The sequence below is a fragment of the Schistocerca serialis genome, chromosome 3 (assembly GCF_023864345.2).
Source record: "Schistocerca serialis cubense isolate TAMUIC-IGC-003099 chromosome 3, iqSchSeri2.2, whole genome shotgun sequence".
Classification (NCBI taxonomy): domain Eukaryota; kingdom Metazoa; phylum Arthropoda; class Insecta; order Orthoptera; family Acrididae; genus Schistocerca; species Schistocerca serialis.
This window is the reverse complement of record NC_064640.1, coordinates 939,725,827-939,747,798: the sequence shown is the minus strand read 5'-3', so window position 1 is coordinate 939,747,798 and position 21,972 is coordinate 939,725,827. Positions and strand designations below refer to the sequence as shown.

Here is a 21,972-nt window from a genome sequence, read left to right as displayed (position 1 = left end):
TTACTCACGGAAATGATTGAGATGTATTCTAAAAGATTAGTTTGAGACGTATAATCAGGTTGCGAAATAACATTTTGTTGTTACGTATTTAAAGAAAAGTCTTGGGAATCCATATAAATACGGTGAGTGCAATATATTATTGTTATGAACTGAGATTGGATTAGTCCTATACCAGGAAACTTTTATAACGCAGTCTTCATTAAAACGTACCAGCAGTTGTGCTATCCTCATCTAACAACATAATAATTATTCTCCCAAAGCCTCCAACCGTTGCATCATACTACACGTTGATCTTAATAACGACATAGCTGTGAATGAATCAAGCCAGTTTATCTTCAGTTTGAACTAAAAACATTGCAAAAAAGTGTAGAAAGGAGAAAAAAATGGAGACTCACAGAAGGAATAAGAATCGAATGGTCTGAAAACTTTATCAGTTATTTTAGTTGTTGATGTAATGAGTAGTTATCCTCTTCACAATACTTTCTTGCAACGAACTGTGTGCAAAAATCTTTTGTTCCCTTTTTAAGTAAAAGAGCGAAAGTATGCTATGTACTGACCGTGTGTACGCAGTAAAAGTAATTGTTTGACTACGTCAGCACCTCATACTGCTACTTGGTGGCGAACAGAGAACCTGTGTGACAAAATCAAGAAATCCTGTCGATGGAGATGGCACAGTGGTTAGCACATTGGACTCGCATTCGGGAGGACGACGGTTCAAACCAGCGTCCGGCCATCATGATTAAGGTTTTCCGTGATTCCCCTAAATCGCTTGAGCCAAATGCCGGGATGGTTCCTTTGGAAGGGCACGGCCGACTTCCTTCCCTATCCTTCCCTAATCCAATGGTACCGATGACCTCGCTGTTTGGTCTCTTCCCACAAAACAACCCAACCCAAAGTAGTCACAACAATTTAATCATCTTCCATATCCTTGCTGTCGTGTTATCACTTAATATTTGGTGGTAAAGCGAGCGAATAGCGCAGACATAGAATATTTTCAAGAAAGAGATAAGTGATTTTCTGTTGAAGGCCTGACGATAGATCACAGACAATGCCTAGCTTGACCGGTGTAACCAGCCAGCATACCAGTGACAAACAATAGCGGTGATTACAAAACAGTTGAGTACTGTTAATGTAATTTCCGATATCACTCTTCCTTCGAAAAGTGGAGAGTATATAAAATACTACACGTATTATATAGCTGCCGAATGTTGTAAAACATACAGAACAGAGAACTGTCGTAGTAGCGAGCACTGTTGTGAAATTTTTCACTACCGTCAGACGACCTTCCATGCAGCAGGTGGCTGTAAGTGGCGCAGTATCAGGCCGATAAGATACGATAGCAGCTGGCACATTACAGCTTGCGCCTTCAACGAGATTTCACATTTTTTATCTGAAAAAGAACTCTTCTCTTCGTATCAGCTGCCCCAAATATTATACAGTTCTCGATACAAATAATTTTTAAAATGTAATCGAATGAAAATAAAATGTGTCATCAGAGCAAAGGTTCCCTTTGGTTTGAGAGTTTGATCAGATATTAAAAATTTATCATTAGTGTCATGCAGATAGTACGTAAAAATCGAATACTGCAAATTCCTATCACACCAATGATAACTTTATACAAGTCGGTACACTTTTTATCATGAAATGTCGTTATCAGTGCATGAAACACCATCGCATTTGCCAGTGAATCATTCAATAATACACACGAGGAAATCTAAACACTGCGAAAATAGATTAGTTTCAAACTGAAACAAGTGTTGTGTATAGTTCCGGGCATTTTCTGTGTGGCAACCACGACGTTTATCAATTGAGGCGCAATATAATTTCTTAAGATTTCATCGTTAAATTGCACAAACTTTTGTGAAGATTCCATAATGAAGTTCAAACCATCACACTTAGTGTTCGTCCGCTTTGAGACCCAACAATATGTGTCGGATTACCGTCACCACGGTAGTGCCTTATATATTTGTGACCATCACTTTAGGACGGTTGCAGTGGTACTCGACCGATAACTGTACAAATGGTTCAAACGGCTCTTAGCACTATGGGACTTCACATCTGACGTCATCAGTCCCCTAGAACGTAGAACTACTTAAACCTAACTAACCTAAGGACATCACACACATCCATGCCCGAGGCAGGATTCGAACCTGCGACCGTAGCGGTCGCGCGGTTCCAGACTGTAGCGCCTAGAACCGCTCGGCCACTCTGGCCGGCGATAACTGTACATTTTGGCGATCAGAAAGCGGGGAGAAGTGTTCATGTTGCCATTGTAGCGTGACACGATAGCAATTTCAGTACGAAGGAATGAGATGCTATGACGTGCAAGTCATCATACAGCATATAGCAGACGGCGTCGACCCGTTGGCTCAATCAGGACCTCACTGTTCGGTATGTTACGGCAACGCTGTCAATATGCAGTCATGTCGCTCTGTCGTCTCACTGTGTAGGGCAGCAATTGCTCTTCTACACACTTTAGCTTCAGTGTCGTTCCACCACGTCACTGCTACAGCCCAAAATATCACAGCAATACAACCCTATCTCACAGAGATTCACCACTATTACAAGTTTAAATTTACTCACATGCTGATATTACACCCTTTGTCACGGGAGACGTATATTGACACTTGTTTGGAGGTTTCCACTACGCTTGGCGGCTTTTCAGTGACTGATCTTGGCGTAACAATGACTCTGACGGTCACACATACGGCCTGCCGCACTCACGCGTACGCAAGGTCTTTAGCACTCCCAGTGGCATATGCTATACGGCCTACGGGTTTGGATTCATTTAGTACAGTCTTTCCGGTTGTTGCAATTTCTTCAAGCGTTAAAATGTTTCTCTCCTTTCGTTACAATCAACGAATGTCTACAGAAATAATGTAGGAGAATCAAAAGCCTGAAATGTATCGCCTATTGCAGGTTTATTTCCTGAGAGACAGCTCTGAGAAGAAGGTGTCGCCGCGTCTTTTATCTCGGCATGACAGATGGCCTGCCGACCGCACAATTTCCAGCCCGCGGCGAACCTGATTACGGTAGGCGGAAGGGGACCGTGGAAGCAAGAAGTCGTGCCTGGCTGGGAGTGTTTTATTTGAGAAGGAGCCAGCGTTTCGCGTAACGAGATAACCGCTCGGGGGAGCGCCGACAGCCCTATCTGGGCGTTGGCGCCTGTGGCGCGTACAACCCGTGTCGGTATCACGGCGGGCGGGCTGCCACCAAACCAGGCGCGCAGTCGAAATCCCACTAGTGCGAGCCTACATTTACAGTTGTACAGGCCTGCTCGTAGCAGACTGTGTGAATTTATGTATTCCATCTCTCTTGTACTGTGAACTCGAACATGGTCTTGTGTCTACTAACACACGTTTCCTTTGACGGACGAGACTCTTACTGCAAGTATTTGTGAAATACTGTAGTTAAGTCAAAAGCTACGGTTCTCGCATCACGAAGACAACGGTGCCCGCTACAAGTTCAGGAAGATGGAGAATTCCGCCGTTATACTACGACTAATTGTCAAGCTTTCAGACCAACAACCTAAGATAGCGAGTGGTCTGTTCTAGCAGCTATTATTCCGTTACGACCGGGTTGATAACCCTGGGGAATTTCCAAACCTCCTACGCCTTAAGCAAGCTTTATAACTGAGTTCTGTTTCGTTTTCCGTGTTTCGTTTTACTGTCAATAATTTAGCAACTTTTCTACGACGAGGCAAAATTTCTTTTATTGACATGTAAATAAGAGGACTTAGCTTATTACCTTCCAATACTATTCACAGATGAGTTCAGGTATTTTCCACTACATAATCGAAATTCTCCTTTCTTTCACCTCAATACCAATATAAATTTGTTTTACTTCCTCTTATTAGAGATTCTTATTTTTATAATCAACGCCAATACATTACTTACTTTCCTAATACCATGAACAACTGAATGAGTAACATGACTAAAAGGAATCTAAACGCTAATTCAGCCAGAAATATGTGCATATGTTACTCAAAACTGTCTGCAAATACAAGCAGTAGTAACTGACGGATGAAAGCCGTTCTCAGTTGTGGACACTTGATCACTGAGACGCTTGAGCATTAGTAATTCCAACACAGCTACGGGGAACTCACCAGAAATTAAAAAAAAAATCATTCATATGTGTGTCTACTCCGGATAGTGCAGTGACCTAGCGCTCGAAGTTTCTGAAAGCATTCAATACTAGAAGTAAGTTTCACAACAAAGCACAATTTCGGAAAGTATATCTCCGCGAAATGAGGAAAGGCAGTATGTTTCAATGGTTAAATTTAAATTAGTATAGTAGGAGAGAGTGTTGTACATAGAGAAGGGTGTACCTAGCATCACGCGATGTTTTTTGGTCGATACTTAATTTAGTGCCAGATTTTAGAATTATACGAAACAATGCGCACTCGAGACCGCCATAAACAGTCTCTGCAGTTTTCTACATCTACACACCTACTGCCACCGTATGGCGAGTGGCGGAAGGTACCTTGTACAATTACAAGTCATTTCTTTTCCTGTTTCACCAGCGAACAGAGCAAGGGAGAAACGACTGTCTATATGCCTCCGTATGAGCTCTGATTTCTCTTATATTCGCGGTCCTTGTTGGAAGCAGTAGAATCGTTCTGCTGTCAGCTTCAGTTGCCGGTTCTCTAAATTTTGTCAATAGTAGTCTACGAAAAGAACGTCGCCTACACTCCAGGGATTTCCATTTGAGCTTCCAAAGCATATCCATAACAATTGCCTGTCGTTTGGACCTACTGATAATAACTCTATCAGCCCACCTCGAATTTTCTTCGATGTCTTCCTTTAATCTAGCCTGATACAGATCTCAAACACTCGAGCAGCTCTCAAGAATAGGTCGCACTAGCGTCCCATAAGCGGTATTCTTTACATATGAACCACACTTTCCTATAATTCTACCAACAAGCCGAAGTCGACCATTAGCCTTACCTACCATAATCCTAATATGCTCGTCCCATTTCATATTGCTTTGCAGTGTTACGCCCAGCTATTTAAACGACGTGACTGTGTAGCAGGACACTACTAATTCTGTGTCCCAACATTACGGGTTTCGTTTTGCTAGAAATTCGCATTAACTTATATTTTTCTACATTTAGAGCTAGTTGCCATTCATCACACCATCTAGAATTTTGTCTAAGTCGTCTTGTATCCTCCTACAGTCACTCACCTTAGACACCTTGCCGTACACAGCAAACAACCGTAAATTGCTACTCGCCCTATCCACCAAATGATTTCTATAGTTTTTGTTATTGATCGACATGACGTTGTGTATTACGTAGTATTGCGTAGAATTTGTAAATATTTCGCTTCATTACATCCTAGGGCTGTATAACACATTAAAAGTAGTTTATTCTTCAGGTACAGGTGAGTAAAATGCTATATATTTTTAGAACTACTTTTATAACGTGTGGACAGCTAAGCTATACTTCTTCGGCCGTGCAGCATTCAGAATTGGACACGTGATACTTGCAAATGAACTGAGTTTCTTTAATGTTTTAAGAACTCGTTTTTGACAATACTTCCCCTTAATTTGATTTCACTTCCTGATTATAGGTGTGTAGTGGAGTATTAACTACTGAATACAATACTAACAAAATGTTCTCGATTCTAAGGCATTTATGTTTCAGTCGAATATTTGTTTGTAGGTACATCATCATGTTGTATCTTGAATATGTCCTCATATTTAGAAAAAACCTTAATTTTCCGGAGTAATCTTTGCAATTCCAGAACGAGACTGCAGGACATAAAAATTGGATGCCTTCATTTAAAAACAGAATACGAGAATTTTCTAAGTTTCTATCACAGGGTAGGCTAGAGGCGAAAGTATGAGGTGTTCCAAGGAACTACACTCTCTCCTATTATGGCACAACATAGTAGGAAAATGAATAACAGAATGGAGCATCATTACACTGAAGATTTTCACTTAAACACTGTTTAAATCTAACATGGAATATTTTTAAACCAACTACGAGAAAGTTAAATGTGTTTCAGCGATTGGTAAAAATTGGTATCAAAAATTTCGAAATTGTTTTTGGGTCGATGAAGGTTAGTATTTTAAGAGGAGTATTTTCTTTTGCCTGTATGGTGTTGGTTTGTACGAAACGATCTGAGAAGCAAAATAACGGGCGCACCCACTTACAGACGGTTGTCTATCAACGTAGTGGAATCCGTCACTAAATGATTCACTTTTAGATTACAAGACTGTACAACACTGTATTCGGTACACTGTATGGGACATAATACCTCCAATTGACAGTTCACTGGGAATGGTGACGAGAAAAGTTAATGTCGCAATGTGGCCTTGCCATATATTAAGAAGACTTGGCGAAGTCGTATCATAAAATGCTTAGAGATGTCTGAGAACTGCAAGTCAGTTCAAGTAATCGGAGCGAAAAGTAAGAATATGATTCCGGGAACGAGATGTGAGAGGTTTATCCGAAGAGCGCGTTGGGTGCGGGACGCAGTGGCCGGGGTGATCCGATATAATGAATTGAGTGTCGGAAGTAATGGGATTGCCTACTGGACGGCATCTGTAGCCGGGCGTCCCCTCGCCAATGTCTCGCAGGATAACACGTTTTCCTCTAGTCCAATAATCAAATTAGACCCTCGGCACTGCAGGTCACTCAGCCGTGTAGCAGCGTGAACCCCACAGGGATGACACTTCGCTGAAGAAAATCTCTTGTCCTTGGGGACAACGCGTTTCATTCGATATATTATTACGTGTTTGTGCAATCATATTAATTGCGTAATAGTCCCAAATGAGAAAGACGAGAACATGCGTTCCGAAGTCGATATGTTGGAATGTACTGGAACATCATATCTTCCGTTTCCCTGCACGAGTTGTAAGTTGTATTTAACTAGGTTGATTGTAATTTAGAATGACATTTATATACATTTCACTAAGTATCTCAGAGCTACGATCGTACAACAACGTACTGATGATACGCCTTAGAAAAAACGAACTGTACAAAGTATCTCATTTCGTGACCAGACTGTCCAAGGAATCACGAACCCTGCTGCAAGTCAGTACTAGTATCACTTTAAATACAAACTCAGACATTTTATTTCAGTGTCTACTTAGAAAAATTGTTTGGCAATCAATGGCAAATCTTCTGTTTAACGACTTATTTATACTGTTTATGACACTCTTGCGAAAATTTTTGTGTGGTTAGGGAGGTACCATTTCTTCTTGGTAACCCGTTACTCGAACAAATCTTAAGATTTCCAACAGATTGAAACGTGTCACTTTACACAATATGATGCATAACAGATTAACTATAACATGTGATAAATGTTTCAGCTCCCTGCAAAGTGTTGCTCATACACTTTGTGTTGGTAACGCTTCCCGCAAAATATTTTTGCAGAACACAATCATAAAATATTTTTTAAAAAAAATTTATAAGTTCGTTACAATTTTTTGCCGACCTGCGATCAGTTAAAACAGTGGTGGTACAACTGAAGCCTAATCAAAAATCACCGTAATGATGGACGATCTTAATCTATGTACCCGTGCGATGTAAACCGTTTTGGATATCTGATGTGGTTAAAATGCTCTTGTTTAGGAGAATGCTAGTTGATGGCATCACATTGGAGGAAGATAACAGAACAGTTGTTACAAGCAACGTTGCTAGGGTGGTCACAAAGATAAATGATCATAAAATTGATGACAAATAAGTGAAATTCACAACAATGTCAGGAACTGTGGGATGAGGTACAGCACTTCACGTGACTTGTTATTTTGTCCCTTAGAACAGGAAGGCATCATGTTCCTCATTTTGAACGTAGCACCAACTAACACGACACAAAACTCAACGTTTTGCATACACAGTAGAGAGAATTCTTGTCAACTCCTGAACCATGCCAAATTTTTGTGTTTATAAATGTAAGTTCTCAAACGAACTGACGTACGCGCGTTCCTTCACTCACAATGTATTGTAAAGTAAGACGGGTAAAAACGAGACGAAGGCCACAACGCACACTATTAACTCTCTGGAACTATAAAATGAATGTATTCAAGAAATTTTCACAAATTATTTAAAAATTCAGTTTTAGTAAATACTGTTATATTACTTAATAAGCAAAACATTTATCAAAGTAATACACACAAAAATTCCGTCTTCAACTACAAAAAATAGTATTGTCAAACATGCAAGCAACGTTTCAAATACTGTGGGTCTAAGCTTTCTACAACATGCACATGCTTCATTTTACACCTTGTATCACTGTGGCAAGATAATATAATCACTGATACAGTAGTATATCCTCTACGGTATTGTAGCTAATACAAAGATAAAATGGCACCATAGAACCAAAAACTAACCATACAGATACTATACTATATCCGGTAGCACAGGTTTACTTATTCACTAATAGCACATCATTTCCTATGATTGATGTTACTAAATTTACATAATCAGAGAAACATCTGCAGCCTGTTATGGAATATCGAAATCAAACTGTGTTCAGCTCTGTATAGGGAGTGAAGGCGGGAAATTTATCATCTGTTTCCATGAAGTTAAATGTTGTGTTAAAGGCTGTTTTTTAGAAGGAAACGGAAATGCTTCAAAAGGTGATAGTACTGAAAAATTATGAAGGAAAAATTTTCATATAAAGACTGTTGTCAGCGTTACGGAGATATATCTATCATGACGTTTATCATGTTGGGCACATAAAAACTTGAACTGTATGTGGACATTCCTTCGGCAACAGTACCTGGAACGTACTTGCAACAGGGTGAACCCCTCGACGTTACTGGCCGAATTGGCCAACAGTGGAATGGCGTCTCTATTAAATCTATTCCTCTGTTGTTAGCGGCGAAGATGTTTATGGGTCAAAAAGGACCTTTCTGTGCTAGATCGTTGTTTATGTAGTTTACTTTAAAATCAAATTCAACAGAGAAAGACTGAAAACAAGGTGGGAATTGTTAATTTGCGTTATGGATTGTTGTGTGCTAATTAAAGAAAAATGTATAACCAGTTACGATTAGCTACACAGTATTTGTCTACACGAGCTGCAAAATGCATACAAGATGGCAAAAGTGTTTATGCACGTGAACTGTACCCATAAACTGACAATAAAGTACAACAATCAGTTTACTGACCCAAGCAGCTTTCGCACTCCTGACAACTTCAGACAGCCGAATATCAGAAATATTTGGGTAAGGAATGTGTGTCTAATTGGTGTTTTCACTTCAGAAAGGTTCATTGTAATAATTCTTGATATATGTCAGTTTCCAGTACAAATCTGTGTTCTCATCTGTTACCGACTGTTACTGTCATCAGTTTCTCTAATTTTATAATTGGTACATCATTAAGACTGAAAGATATTCGTCGTAGATGTCAATAACAGCATTAATTGTTCCAACATTACAATAATTTACAATTGTGATTTTTCCCTTTTACCTGTACCTTACATTCTACGAGCGCAAGGTGAAAAGTTACTGAGAGTAACAGGCAGTGATTGGTCAAATAATGCAACAACGTACAAATTCTGCTTCTAGGCCTAGCACAATGGTAGCGTGGATACAGAAGCAGTTTTGTCTCAAGAGACAATTTCATATGCGGAATAATTAAATGTTACTGCTTTTTAAAGTGGTTGTGGTGACTGCGTTTAAACAGATAAATTGGAAGACCGCGTCGTCATACTGATCTTTTCTTTGGAGAATTGATTGATAACTTAAATTCACCAAAAAACAGAGACGGATTCTGCTCTTCATTTTCAGTTGTTGTGCAGTGGGCAACTAAGTTTGTAAGTGGAGGTCCTAGAGCTGCAACTACCCATCAAAACGATGAAAAATGCACAATATGGTACTGTAATGTGGGTGACTGGAAGTTAATTAAATGCGTAAGGACATACAAGAGAAAAGTGTGGAACATTGTAGATGTACAATGAACTATCGGAAAGCATTGTGCAAATAAAACTATTGCACTTGTTGAATGCTGAACGAATGAAATTATGAAAGCGAATTCCTCATCAATGTTTCAAACGTTTCAGAATGGAATTTTATGCATCGATTTGTATCTGTAGATGATTCATGAATTGAACAGTTCACACCAGAAACCAAAGAACAATTGAAGCACTAGTTTGATACAACTGACACTGAATCAAAATCAGGGAAGTCGATTTCATATGTTGAAAGCTAACTACTCTCACTGAATACGTTGCAAATAGGCAAGGAATAACTAGAAAAAATTACATATACCTTCTGGATTAACTGGATGAAGGAATACGGGAAAAGAGTCGTGGGTTACCAAAAAATCGTGTTGCGTCAGGACATTGGACAACATCTACACCTACCTCTATATAGATACTCTGCAATCCACCGTACAGCGCATGGCGTAAGGTACCCCGTAACTCTACTAGTCATTTCCACTCATGTTCCACACACAAATACAACGAGGGAAAAACAATGGTCTACACACCTCAGTATGGGCCCTAATGTCCCGAATTTTATCTTCGTGGTCCTTATGCGCAATGTATGTTGGAGGCAGAAGAACCGTTCTGCAGTCAACTTCAAACGACGGTTCTCTAAATTTTCTCAGTAGCGTTCCTCGAAAAGAATGTGGTCGCCCTCCAGGGATTCCTGTTTGAGTTCCTGAAGCATGTCCCTAACAATTCTGCGTTATTCGAACCTATCAGTAACAAACGTAGCACCCCGCCTCTGAATTGCTTCGATGTCTTCATTTAATCCGTTAACGTGATTGAATACATAGGAAAGTGAGGGATTCGAAGTGCGGATTACTAGAACATCCACTCTATTCACCAGTTTTGACAATAGTTGACTTCGAGGTATCCCACATCTTAAGAAATTTGGACTAGAAAACGTATAGGTCATGACAGTCATAGACAAACATTTCCTAGATCTGAAATATGATCTGATCATTAAAATATGTGGTCTTAACTTTGAAGACTGTTTTGATGCAGCTCTCCACGCTATTCTAGCTCGCGCAAGCCGCTTCAACTCTGCATAACTATTACAACCTACAACCATTTGAACTAGATTACTGTAGTCAATACATCTACAATCCCCCCCCCCCCCCCCCCCCACACACACACACACACACTTCCCTCCATTACTGAACTGATGATTCCTAGATGCGTCTCCATGTGACGTAACAAGTAATACCTCTTTCTAGTCAACTTACAGTTTGAAATTCTTAGCTCCCGAATTCGATTGAGTATCTCCTCATTTGCCATCTGATGTTCTTATCTAATCTTCCGTATTTTTCCTATTGCCGGTCTGAATTTTATGTAATATTTACTTCGTTAGTTATATTGCTCTTGAAATTATAAAACGCATATACTCTTTCAGTGTCTCATTTACTTCTCTAATTTTCTCTACATCGTCTGTTCAGACCACATTCAGTTACCCTCGCTTTACTTTTGCTGATATTTATCCTAAAATCTCTTTTCAGGGCACTATAGATCCCGTTCAACTGATCTTCCAAGTCCTTTCCCGTTTCAGACAGAATTAAAATGTCTTCGTCAGACCTCAAGATTTTATTTATTGTCCCTGAATTTTAATTCCTGTTACAAATTTCTCCTTGGTTCCATATTTCCCTTGCTTAGTGTAAAATGGGACATAGGCTACGGACTTGTCTCGCTACCTTGTCAACTACTGCTTCCCTTTCATGTCCGTTGGCTCTTGTAACTGCACCCTCGTTCCTCTACGAGTAGTACATAACGTTTCGCTCCCTTTATTTTATCTCTGCCACTTTCAAATTTCGAAGAGTGTTTTCCAATCAGCTTGACCTATGTATACAGCCTCTATCGATAATCTTAATCTCGTGTTAATAATACACTGCTCGACAGTATTAGTCTGAATGCAGTGGTACCACTCTATTGAGATGTTGTATATTCACATTGTTGGTGTACAAGTAATCTCAAGACTGAGCTCAACATTAAAATAACTGAAGAGCAAGATAATTAGCAGCACCAGTGGAATACAGGTAAATTTAAGATGAGCAAACCGACACTGATGAGGGATAACGTAAAGTCTAGACGACATCGAGGTCAGTTGTGGCTTAGCACATTGTTAATACGGTTCTTAAAAGAACCGTTACAGCGCTGATATGAACAAATTTAAGAGAATCGTGGAAGTCTACGTGAGGACCGCCGAACAGGTATTTGAACCCAGCTCCTACATCAACTACTGAGCATTGTCAGTGCGAAAAAACCTCTGGTCAATCAATTTCCGCACTTCTAGCAAAGATCGCGTTTATTGGGGATAGGACGTCAAACGGGCCGACTTAGAGCAGGAGAGGCATCTCAGGACATTTTATTTTCCAGTGTCTATACTTTTACAAATAAATTCATAAAACCTTGTCAGCATCACCAGGAAGGATTCAGGATTCACACCCATTGCAGTGGAAGTTCTAAATAATAACGAAATAAATTTTTTACTTGCGAAATTTCATCATTTTTTCACTTACAAATGGCTGCATTTGTTGCTATAGGTACACTTTTCTTCATATGTTAGAGAGATTCTTCGATGAATTTTGCACAGCATACAAACCATACTTACAGGTGTACGAAACTCTAGAATTTATTTAATTTATGAAAAAACGAATGAGCTGTTATATTTTAAACTTCATGTTTAGAGAATTCTAGAGTTTCATACACCTTTGGGTATGGTTTGTATGCTGTGCAAAATTCATCGAAGAATCTCTCTTACTTATGAAGAAAAGTGTACCTATAGCAACAAATGCTGCCATTAGTAAGTGAAAAAATGATGAAATTTCACGTGTAAAGAAAAATTTATTTTGTTATTGCTGTGTACATAGTTACGCGTAGTCAGCGCGTACACAACTTTCCCACTAGAGCGCGCCCTGCTAAGCACAACAGCGCAGGCGCAGCGCTCGTCCGTCCCCGCACTACGAGATGGCGCTGCCATAGAGACGGACCAAATATCTGCTTCCGCCGATCCGCGAATTAATACGTAACGCAGCCAATGAGATTGCTGCTAACGTAGAACCTTTTCTCCTTGTGGATCACACTCGTGCAGTGATACATGGACAGGGGTATTTGTGAGAATAAGACGAACATAACAATAGCAAAGGAACTTCAGATTGTCAATTGTAAATAGCATCCTGAACCAAGTTAAGTAATTTTTATGCTTGTTATTATTTTAATAAATGTGTGTGAAAATTAAGCAGGTTCTGTTTAAAGTTGGTCACTGTCAATCTGCTACTCTAAGCGTGCCAGTGGCATTTCTATCATCTGTCCTAATGGCAGAAGATAAACACACCACGACAAGACCACGAGACATATTGCTGACACTCGCCTACATCGTTAGAGCGACAAGTCAAATAATCTGATGGTGTGTGTACTGAAGGTCTTACAGAAATTTCATCATTTTTTTACTTACTAATGGCTGCATTTTTTGCTATAAGTACGCTTTTCTTCATAAGTTAGAGAGATTCTTCGATGAATTTTGCACAGCATACAAACCATACTTACAGGTGCATGAAACTGTAGAATTTATTTAATTTGTAAAAAAATGAATGAGCTGTTATATTTTAAACTTCATGTTTGCAAAAACATAAATTTTCTAGTTAATTACCTCAATTTTTACCACAGTTTTTAGCAGATTTGTAATATTCTAGTTTCATACACCTCTGAGTATGGTTTGTATGCTGTGCAAAATTCATCGAAGAATCTCTCTTACTTATGATGAAAAGTGTACCTATAGCAACAAATGCTGCCATTAGTAAGTGAAAAAAATGATGAAATTTCACATGTAGAAAAAATTTATTTTGTTATGTTTTCGAACTTCCACTGCTGTGAGTGTAAATTCTGAATCCTTCCTGGTCATGCTGACAAAGTTTTATGAATTTATTTGTAAAAGTATAGACAGTGGAAATTAAAATGTCCTGTGATGCCTCTCCTGCTCTAAGTTGGCCCGTTTGACGTCCTACTGCCCTTAAAGTGAAATGGAAAGTTAAAGGTTTTCAAAAGCTGGAAATACTGCAAACCACACAACTTTGTGAAAAACATTCTCTTCATCTACAGAATGAGTAAAAACAGTTTATTTCACTTCCAGATAAGAAAGTTTTCCACTGTCAGACTACTTTTCACCTCGCGCTCTTACATAGAACCGAGTTTCTAGCACAGGCAAGCACTACAGTAGTGGAGAGGTGGAGCTCACCCTGCAGCGGAAGGACTCTGCAATGAGGTGCAGCTGGAGGCTGACGTCGTAGTAGCAGGAGGACAGCTTGTCGACGGACTGCACGACGCGGCGGCAGAGGCGCGCGTCCCCGGGCTGGTGAGCGGCGCGCACCGCGTCGGCCACCACGTCCGGCAGGCCAGCCGGCTGCCGCAGCCAGCGACCGCCACCTGCCACACCCACACACCGGCGCTCGCTCACACTTCTACTCCACTCCTTCTTCCTTCTTCGCCAAACACCTTTCGTCCGACATCTTCGCACTAAACTTCTAAACTGTAAGTAACGCTTATACCCAGACAGAAAATCTACCATCTGAAAAAAAAAAAAATTATACGAACCGAGGAGTACCGCTGGACTCAAGCTTATCCCGTATCGAGGAGCAATGGCGGCACTTTTGGAATGATTGTGGAATTAATAAACAAGGTATCCGAGATCCTACTCTGGAATTACCGGGCTTTGACCTGAAGAGATGTACCTGGACTAAATGAAACCGTATCAGAACGGGCCATGCAAGATGCAATGCATATAAGTACAAGCGGGGTCTTTGCGACTCACCAGCCTGTGACTGTGGAGCACCAGAATCGAACGTCCTCTATATTATTGAGGAATGCCCCTTAAGAAGATACGCCGGACATGTATCTGAGGTTATATATGCGAAACCCTCTGCTTTGGATTGGCTGTGCACTCTAGATGTTGAGCTTTAAATATATGAATGAGTTTCTAGTCCGGCTTGCCAAGCTTTTAATGTGTAGTTATTTTGTCTTGAGTGTTTGTACTTTATCCTTTTGTGCTATTGCTTGCCGACTGGAGTGTCCGAGCGGTTGTAGGCGCTACAGTCTGGAACCGCGCGGCCGCTACGGTCGCAGGTTCGAATCCTGTCTCGGGCATGGATGTGTGTGATGTCCTTAGGTTAGTTAGTTTTAAGTAGTTCTAAGTTCTAGGGGACTGATGACCTCAGAAGTTAAGTCCCATAGTGCTCAGAGCCATTTTGATATTGCTTGTTTTTTACACATTGTTTTGTTTTATACATTTCGTTTACATATTGTTGTACTTATATAAAATATTGTCGCTGTATTGCCATACGCAAAATAAATAAATAAATAAATATATTTATATTTATATTTATGGACTCTTCCGTCAGCTCTCGGTAGGGCATTTTCATATTTAACGTTGGAAACCAAAGACACTGCGCTTTTGTTCTACTAATATTTGTTGGGCTAGCGTCCACGGGAAATAATAATGAGCAGAAAACCAGACACTGGATACAAATACACTATCGACTCATGCAGAATTTTTGGTCGTAACATTACGTCAGAAATGTGACTACTCGTTTTACGCACTAAACATGTTAGAGAACAATGCCAAATTACAATTTACGGAATGGATGGTCCATACACAGTGTGGTTTCGTTATGCACTGCGGTTCATTCTATTTTGTAAGTTGCAATTTAACATGGTTGAAGGAGTTCCCAATGCTCCATTCGATATCTCTCACCGAATGTTATGACCAACGAATATGTGAAGTTCGTATGTCTTTATTCCTCATGTTCGATCTCCTACACACTAATGTGTCTTGTGAACGCTAGTCAGTTGTTTCTTCATGATGTCCCAATATGGCGGAATGTGGTTCGAAATAAACCAATATTAGTACAGCAAAAACGCAGTTTGTTTGCTTTCCAACCTTAAAAATTTTAATACTTACACATATGGTATTATTATACAACACAAGCTCAGAGCATGCCGAGGAGTTAAAATAAAAGAACAAATACACTTAAATAAAATGTTGTTTAGTCATGATCAGGTAATTATTCACAAACTGAAGGTAAATATTCAGCCCGAACAGACATAATCCTAAATAACAGACCAAATAGGCCTGTACAAATACCTCGGCTATGACATAGCTTATGAGGATGATCTTCAGATCGATCACAAGATGAACAACTACCAGAAAAAAATTGAGTCATTCTGGAGAACATTGTCTAGGAAAACGAGAAAAGAAAAACAAATAAAATTTTACAAAGGGATAGCTGTGCCAGTTTTGCTTTACAGCGCAGGATTTTGCTAAGATACAGGGATCAGCAACAATGAATAACTGGATCGGTGGAAAGCTGCACGAGAATGGACACTTTTAAAAATGGCGATGCGTAGAGAACTTAATATTTTTGAAATAAAAGTTAGGATCTGAAGAAACAAAGAATATGCTCTAACAGCTAAATAAAATACAAGAAGAGCGCTTAGCGAAACAAGTTTTGTGATATAGACCGGATGGTAAAAGAGAAACTGGCAGTCCAGGGAAACGTGGGCAACAACTTCTTTTGTGTCCTGAACAGACGGACTGCCAACACATTGGAATGAGAAGAATATTTTTGTTCACAGCCGCGAGTGCAGGAGTTTTTACTTAAAAATTTACTGAGAAGTGACGCAGACGGAATATATTTATTTGCAAACAATGTTATTTCAGTGTAAGATTGCATAATTTTATTTTTTATTATACTGTTGTTTTAATTTTTCTCATTGTAATGAGCCGCCTCGGCTGTTTGCAACGATCTTCAGATCAATTGTAGATCACAAAGTAATACGTCAAGGACAGAAAATGTGTACGCGCGATGCTTCACGATTATAAGATTTTGAAGTAAGTCACTTGCAAATGGACATACGGGACCGAAATCGGCTGATTTAACTAAAAAATATTGTGATGATTCAAAAAAGGATTTATTTTAGTTTTCCTAAGAGTTCCTTATTCAGAACGGCACTGCACGACCAAAGGTTACAGAAACGGCCATCATGTAAAGAAAGTTTAATGTAACGGCAACTGGCAATAACAGCGTAGAGTGTCTGTGCACCAGTAGAAACCTGAAATGCATCCTTAAGCGTTTGCTTTTCCACAGATTTCGCAATCACGATTAAATATAATCCAGAAGCCACTATCAGTTGTTAATAAAAATGTGTATAAGTGCCTACATATTCATCATCGGTGAACTAATGGACCAAAAGTGGAAGCTACGATCATTAAGAACACTGCACATGGACAGTTCAAAAACTAAAACACATTGCAACATCCAGGGCTGAAATGAATCGAAAAAATTACAAATTATTTAGTATATTCTCTTAAAAATACGAATTAAGAATCCACCCATTTAATTTACCTGCATTACAATTTTAAACGAGATGCTCATAAAAAAGTCGCACTCTTCAGCAAAGAATTAGGAAACATCAAAAAGATTAATAACCCATATCTCACTTACATGAAATGTGATCATGTTCATGAGATGTCATATTTAATCCATAACCTTATTGTGGGAGATTCAATTATTATGTAACTGACGTGTACCGTACGCATTGCAGGTAATGGAATATCATGTAATCAAACAACGACGTAAATATGGTGTTGTATATATGTAGGTAAATCGCTGAGTTGGTTTAGAAGCACAGACAGGCCCTGAGGTATTTACGGCGCTCTAATAACGATGATGTGAATTCTCAGAATGGGTTTGTGAAAATAAATATTTGTTATAGACGACTCGACTCTGTTTATTAATATAGAAATTATGTTGTAGTCAGGAATGTGACTCGTTATATTTGCAGGCCATCCTTCATGTACACGACGAATCTCGAAACACATAAATTCTGAATAGCTTAATAACTCTGTTGACGAGTTAGATACACAGCATCATTCATGCACACTACGGTTCTCAGACACCCGTTTCCAAAAAATGTAGTAGCACATTGTCCACGTAATTACATTTTTGATCTTTACCTCTGTAAGTCTATATAAAATACGAATCAAACTCAATTCACGCCCATAACAACATAACACAATCATACACGCTATAAACAAGTAACCGAATAAATGCCGTAATACGGCACTAAACACAAAAATCATAGAAAAATAGACCGTATATGCATGATAAAGCTAAGATCAATAACTGGTAATGCTGTTACATAATTTAAAAAATTGTTACTCTAAAACAACCAGAGGAAAACGGACCTTTCCGTAAGCGTGCCATAAAGCGAGAACGACGTGCGAAAATATTTACATTGCTGTTGCTATACATTAGCTTGCTCTTGAGACTTGAAACTGTTTCTCATTAGTCTGTGGAGAAAGTTAAAAGTACCTATAAAGCTACTAATATTGAAATTACTGTTCCTATTATTAGTACCTGTGTATCGGTGTGCCTTAACTACAGCTGTGTTCAGAAAAGCAATGCACGTTTACAGGTATTAGATTTTTTTTTTTGTTTTGGCATAGCTGCAGTCATCACTGTTGCGTGTAGTTCTAATTAGAGCCAGAAGTTGTTGGTCAAATATGAATTTTGTATTCTTTACGCAACAGATCTTCAACCATCAGTAATGAAAGATGAAGTGTTAATACGGTAAGCTCACCGTCTCGATTAACACATGTAGTACTGACGACAGTAATAAGATGTACCTAACATATGCTAGATTGAGAAGATCACTGAAGGCTTAAACGTCAAATGAGTACGATGGTATGGGAAATTTAAAGCTTGAAATGCTTTTAAGAGTATTGTTATACAAAGGAAAGCTGTAGTTCTTGAGGCACAAATATTCATCATGTGTCGCTTTAAGTGGACAGCTCAAATCGATAGTTTTATCATGAAAATGAGAAAAAAATTTTGATGTACGTTTTGTTATCATGAAAGACTAGGCAATTGACATTAGTGTCTAGAGAAAACTGTTATTAACAAAAGCACACATCCTAAACAACGGGCGTCTTGCTTGCTTGGCAAGACTGAAGACCCTCTCCTGTCACGTCTTTATTTAGATTTCTTTTGGCTTTCCTAAAATACTTGAGACGAATGCCAAAATGGTTTCATCCTGGCGTAATCCTTGTCTATATGAGCTAATGACTATGGGTTATAATAACTTTGGAACGAACGAGGTGGTGCAGTGCTTCTGAGACTCGCTTCGCATTGGCGAGCAGCCAGCTTCTAACTGCCGTCCTACCACGCTGATTTAGGTGTGTTGTTGTTTCCTTTCATAACGTAGTGCTAATGAAGATATGCTTATTTTGAAGTATTTCCATCTATATCCTTATCCGATCAAAACTATTCTCCAATTATACCAATTTTCCATTTCTCTGATGAATACGATGTTGACGAGTCGTCGAACCTCAACTTTCCTTGCTTGCAAACATTTCGTCGACCATGTTACACTGTCTTGGTGGTTAAGTTGTAGAGGGAAATGTCAGCCGATTCTGAAAGGGTTTTCTCAATTGGCTTGGTACTCACTGAAGAAGTGGTGTCGGCGAGCGCCACTAATGCGATGGGTAGTTATCAAGTTTTAATTATAACTTTGAAAAAAAAGTTACGCAAATAATTTGCAGGTAAACGTGTGTAGTACTCCCACGCCACCGTACCGCGGCAAGCTGCCAGAGGAGCCTAAACAAAATGGCGCTGCCTGTTTCCGCTTCATCAATAATTTGGTAACTTATTTTCAGGTGGTAATTAGAACTTTATGACTAACCATCGTAATCTGTGGGAACTAGGAAGGAGTAAATATCTGTACTAACATCATGCCGAATACGAATTCAGTGTTTTGCCGCCACAACACCTCAGTCTACAAGTCGGCACAGGCTCAGTTCACTTCAACAAACTGCGACAAGGTTGATCGGCTGAAGAGCACAGCATCCTGTTCTAAAGGCAAGGATTTGTCCACAGGGAGAGAGGAGTGTGCGTTCGATATTTCCGTCACGTGCGGCCGGCCGAGGCCTTGATCGTGTGGCAACGACGCGCCACCATCGCAGCCTTCCGTTACTCGCCCACTTGCAACGTAGAGCGAGCTTCGTGTCACTGCAACTGCCAGATGGGCAGGGAGGTAGCTTAAATGAAAGCGCGAAATAGCGCAACGGTGATATTTTATTCTGTCACAGGAGTATCTTGGTATTTTTCTATACTGTCCTGCAATTCGCATTTCTTTCCTTCTTGTTCGAGTCTAATGACAACTTAATACTTTACACAAATTTCGTACTGTTCGTAGTCTCTGCTTCATTCTCTGCTATAATGTTAGGTAGATGCATTACGATACGTCTATTCCGTCATCAAGGCTATTCGACTAGATTGTTATTCTCATCTGTTCTCATTCTTCCTCTTTATATCACATTTCATCTGCTCTCTTGTTTTTGTATACATGTGTATAACACATCAAATGAAAAGCGTAAAACTTCCCTTATTCGAAGTCTTCTATTGCGACTGTTTCATTTCCATTTATTGTTGTGTTCCCGTGTTACTTCTTTATTCATCGGTGGTTCCTTTCTCTGAAAAAGAGTTCCCATTATAAATGCTAGCCAAATTTTCTTACCTTAATTGTATAATGCAGAATAACAAATGTATGTAAAGGCTGGTGAAAAATTCTGTTACCTTGAATAACAGTTTCTCTAGATTTGATCATCCTCCTCTTTATGCAACACTTACGTAAGAACTAGACCACTTCAATAGTGCGCCCGGCTGGCACGAGACGATGTCTATATTATTTCATAAAAACAAAAATGACACTCTAGACGTGAAATTGACTTTACTGAAACTGATTAAACTTTCATTATTTATTTTGCCGATGTATCGATAAGTTGCCTTATCATTTCATCTTTATGTATATATTTAAAAAATATTAACAGATATTGACAAACCACCCTTATGATTTTCTTACATATCTCCTGCGTATGCTTCACGCAAGGTACTTGAACATTCGTATGTAACAAAGACGACACTTGGGAGAAAGGAATAGCATATAAACTCCTCATAAACGCTTCTCACACTACCCGTACCATGAGATATTAGCTTAACAAGAAATATAATTTCTTTCATCGCCATAATACATGAATACAAATAGCCTTGCGGTCGTACTGTGGCACGGAGCCTGTTGCAAGCTACATTACTTAAGGCCGATACGGCAGAATGTATATCGACGTTTGTGCTTATTACTTAGGGAGCTTCATAATGCCAAAATGTGTAGCTAAGAGATCGGCGTGGCTGACAGTTGCAGGTTCAGTAAGTATAACTGGAATAGGAGTACCCATGCAGGGATACCTCATGCTTCCACTTTCCTATCTTCTACCTTCGGTCTTGCATATTTGTATGGGTGGCTCGCCAGCATCCACGTAAATCCAGTAGACAGGGAATTAAATGAACCCATGTCAACTGCTGTGACTTTTGTGGCTGTGCGGTATCTTCTCTGGACTCAATTCGTTTTGCTTTACTCAAAGCGTCTTTAGTAGTCAGTTTTTTGGTTCCTACACTATTTACACGCGTTCTTCTATAAATAGGTGTCCGATTTGTGGCGCACTACACTGCACTGATACACAATATGTTGTCGTTTATATGTTTTTATACATCCACATACACCTCGTGTACTTTGTGCCAGTACGGTGTGATTCAGATCCTAAGGCTTTGTGTAGAAGAACCTATGGAAATCAAACAGGTACCACAGAAACTGACAACTACCAATAATAATATGGTGTGAATCAATGGCCGTGTTAATTTCATACATTTGGACGTCACTTCTGCGCGTTGCGTGTCGTTAACCTACCCCAGTTAGTCAAGTTAGAAAGGGTTAAAACGGTTCAATTGGCTCTGAGCACTATGGGACTTGACTTCTGAGGTCATCAGTCCCCTAGAACTTAGAACTACATAAACCTAACTAACCTAAGGACATCCCACACATCCATGCCCGAGGCAGGATTCGAACCTGCGACCGTAGCGGTCGCGCGGTTCCAGACTGTAGCGCCTAGAACCGCTCGGCCACCCCGGCCGGCTTAGGAAAGGGGACCTACATTTTA

General features: G+C 39.6%; 1 protein-coding gene across 1 annotated transcript in view; it reads right to left on the bottom strand.

Moving 5' to 3' along the window:
- Positions 1–21,972, bottom strand: part of LOC126469627 (uncharacterized) — a 37,180-nt gene that overhangs the window by 3,039 nt on the left and 12,169 nt on the right. The window contains exon 2 of the mRNA XM_050096753.1: positions 14,164–14,351. Coding sequence (XP_049952710.1) covers positions 14,164–14,351 — 188 coding nt within the window. The remainder of the gene's footprint in view (positions 1–14,163; positions 14,352–21,972) is intronic.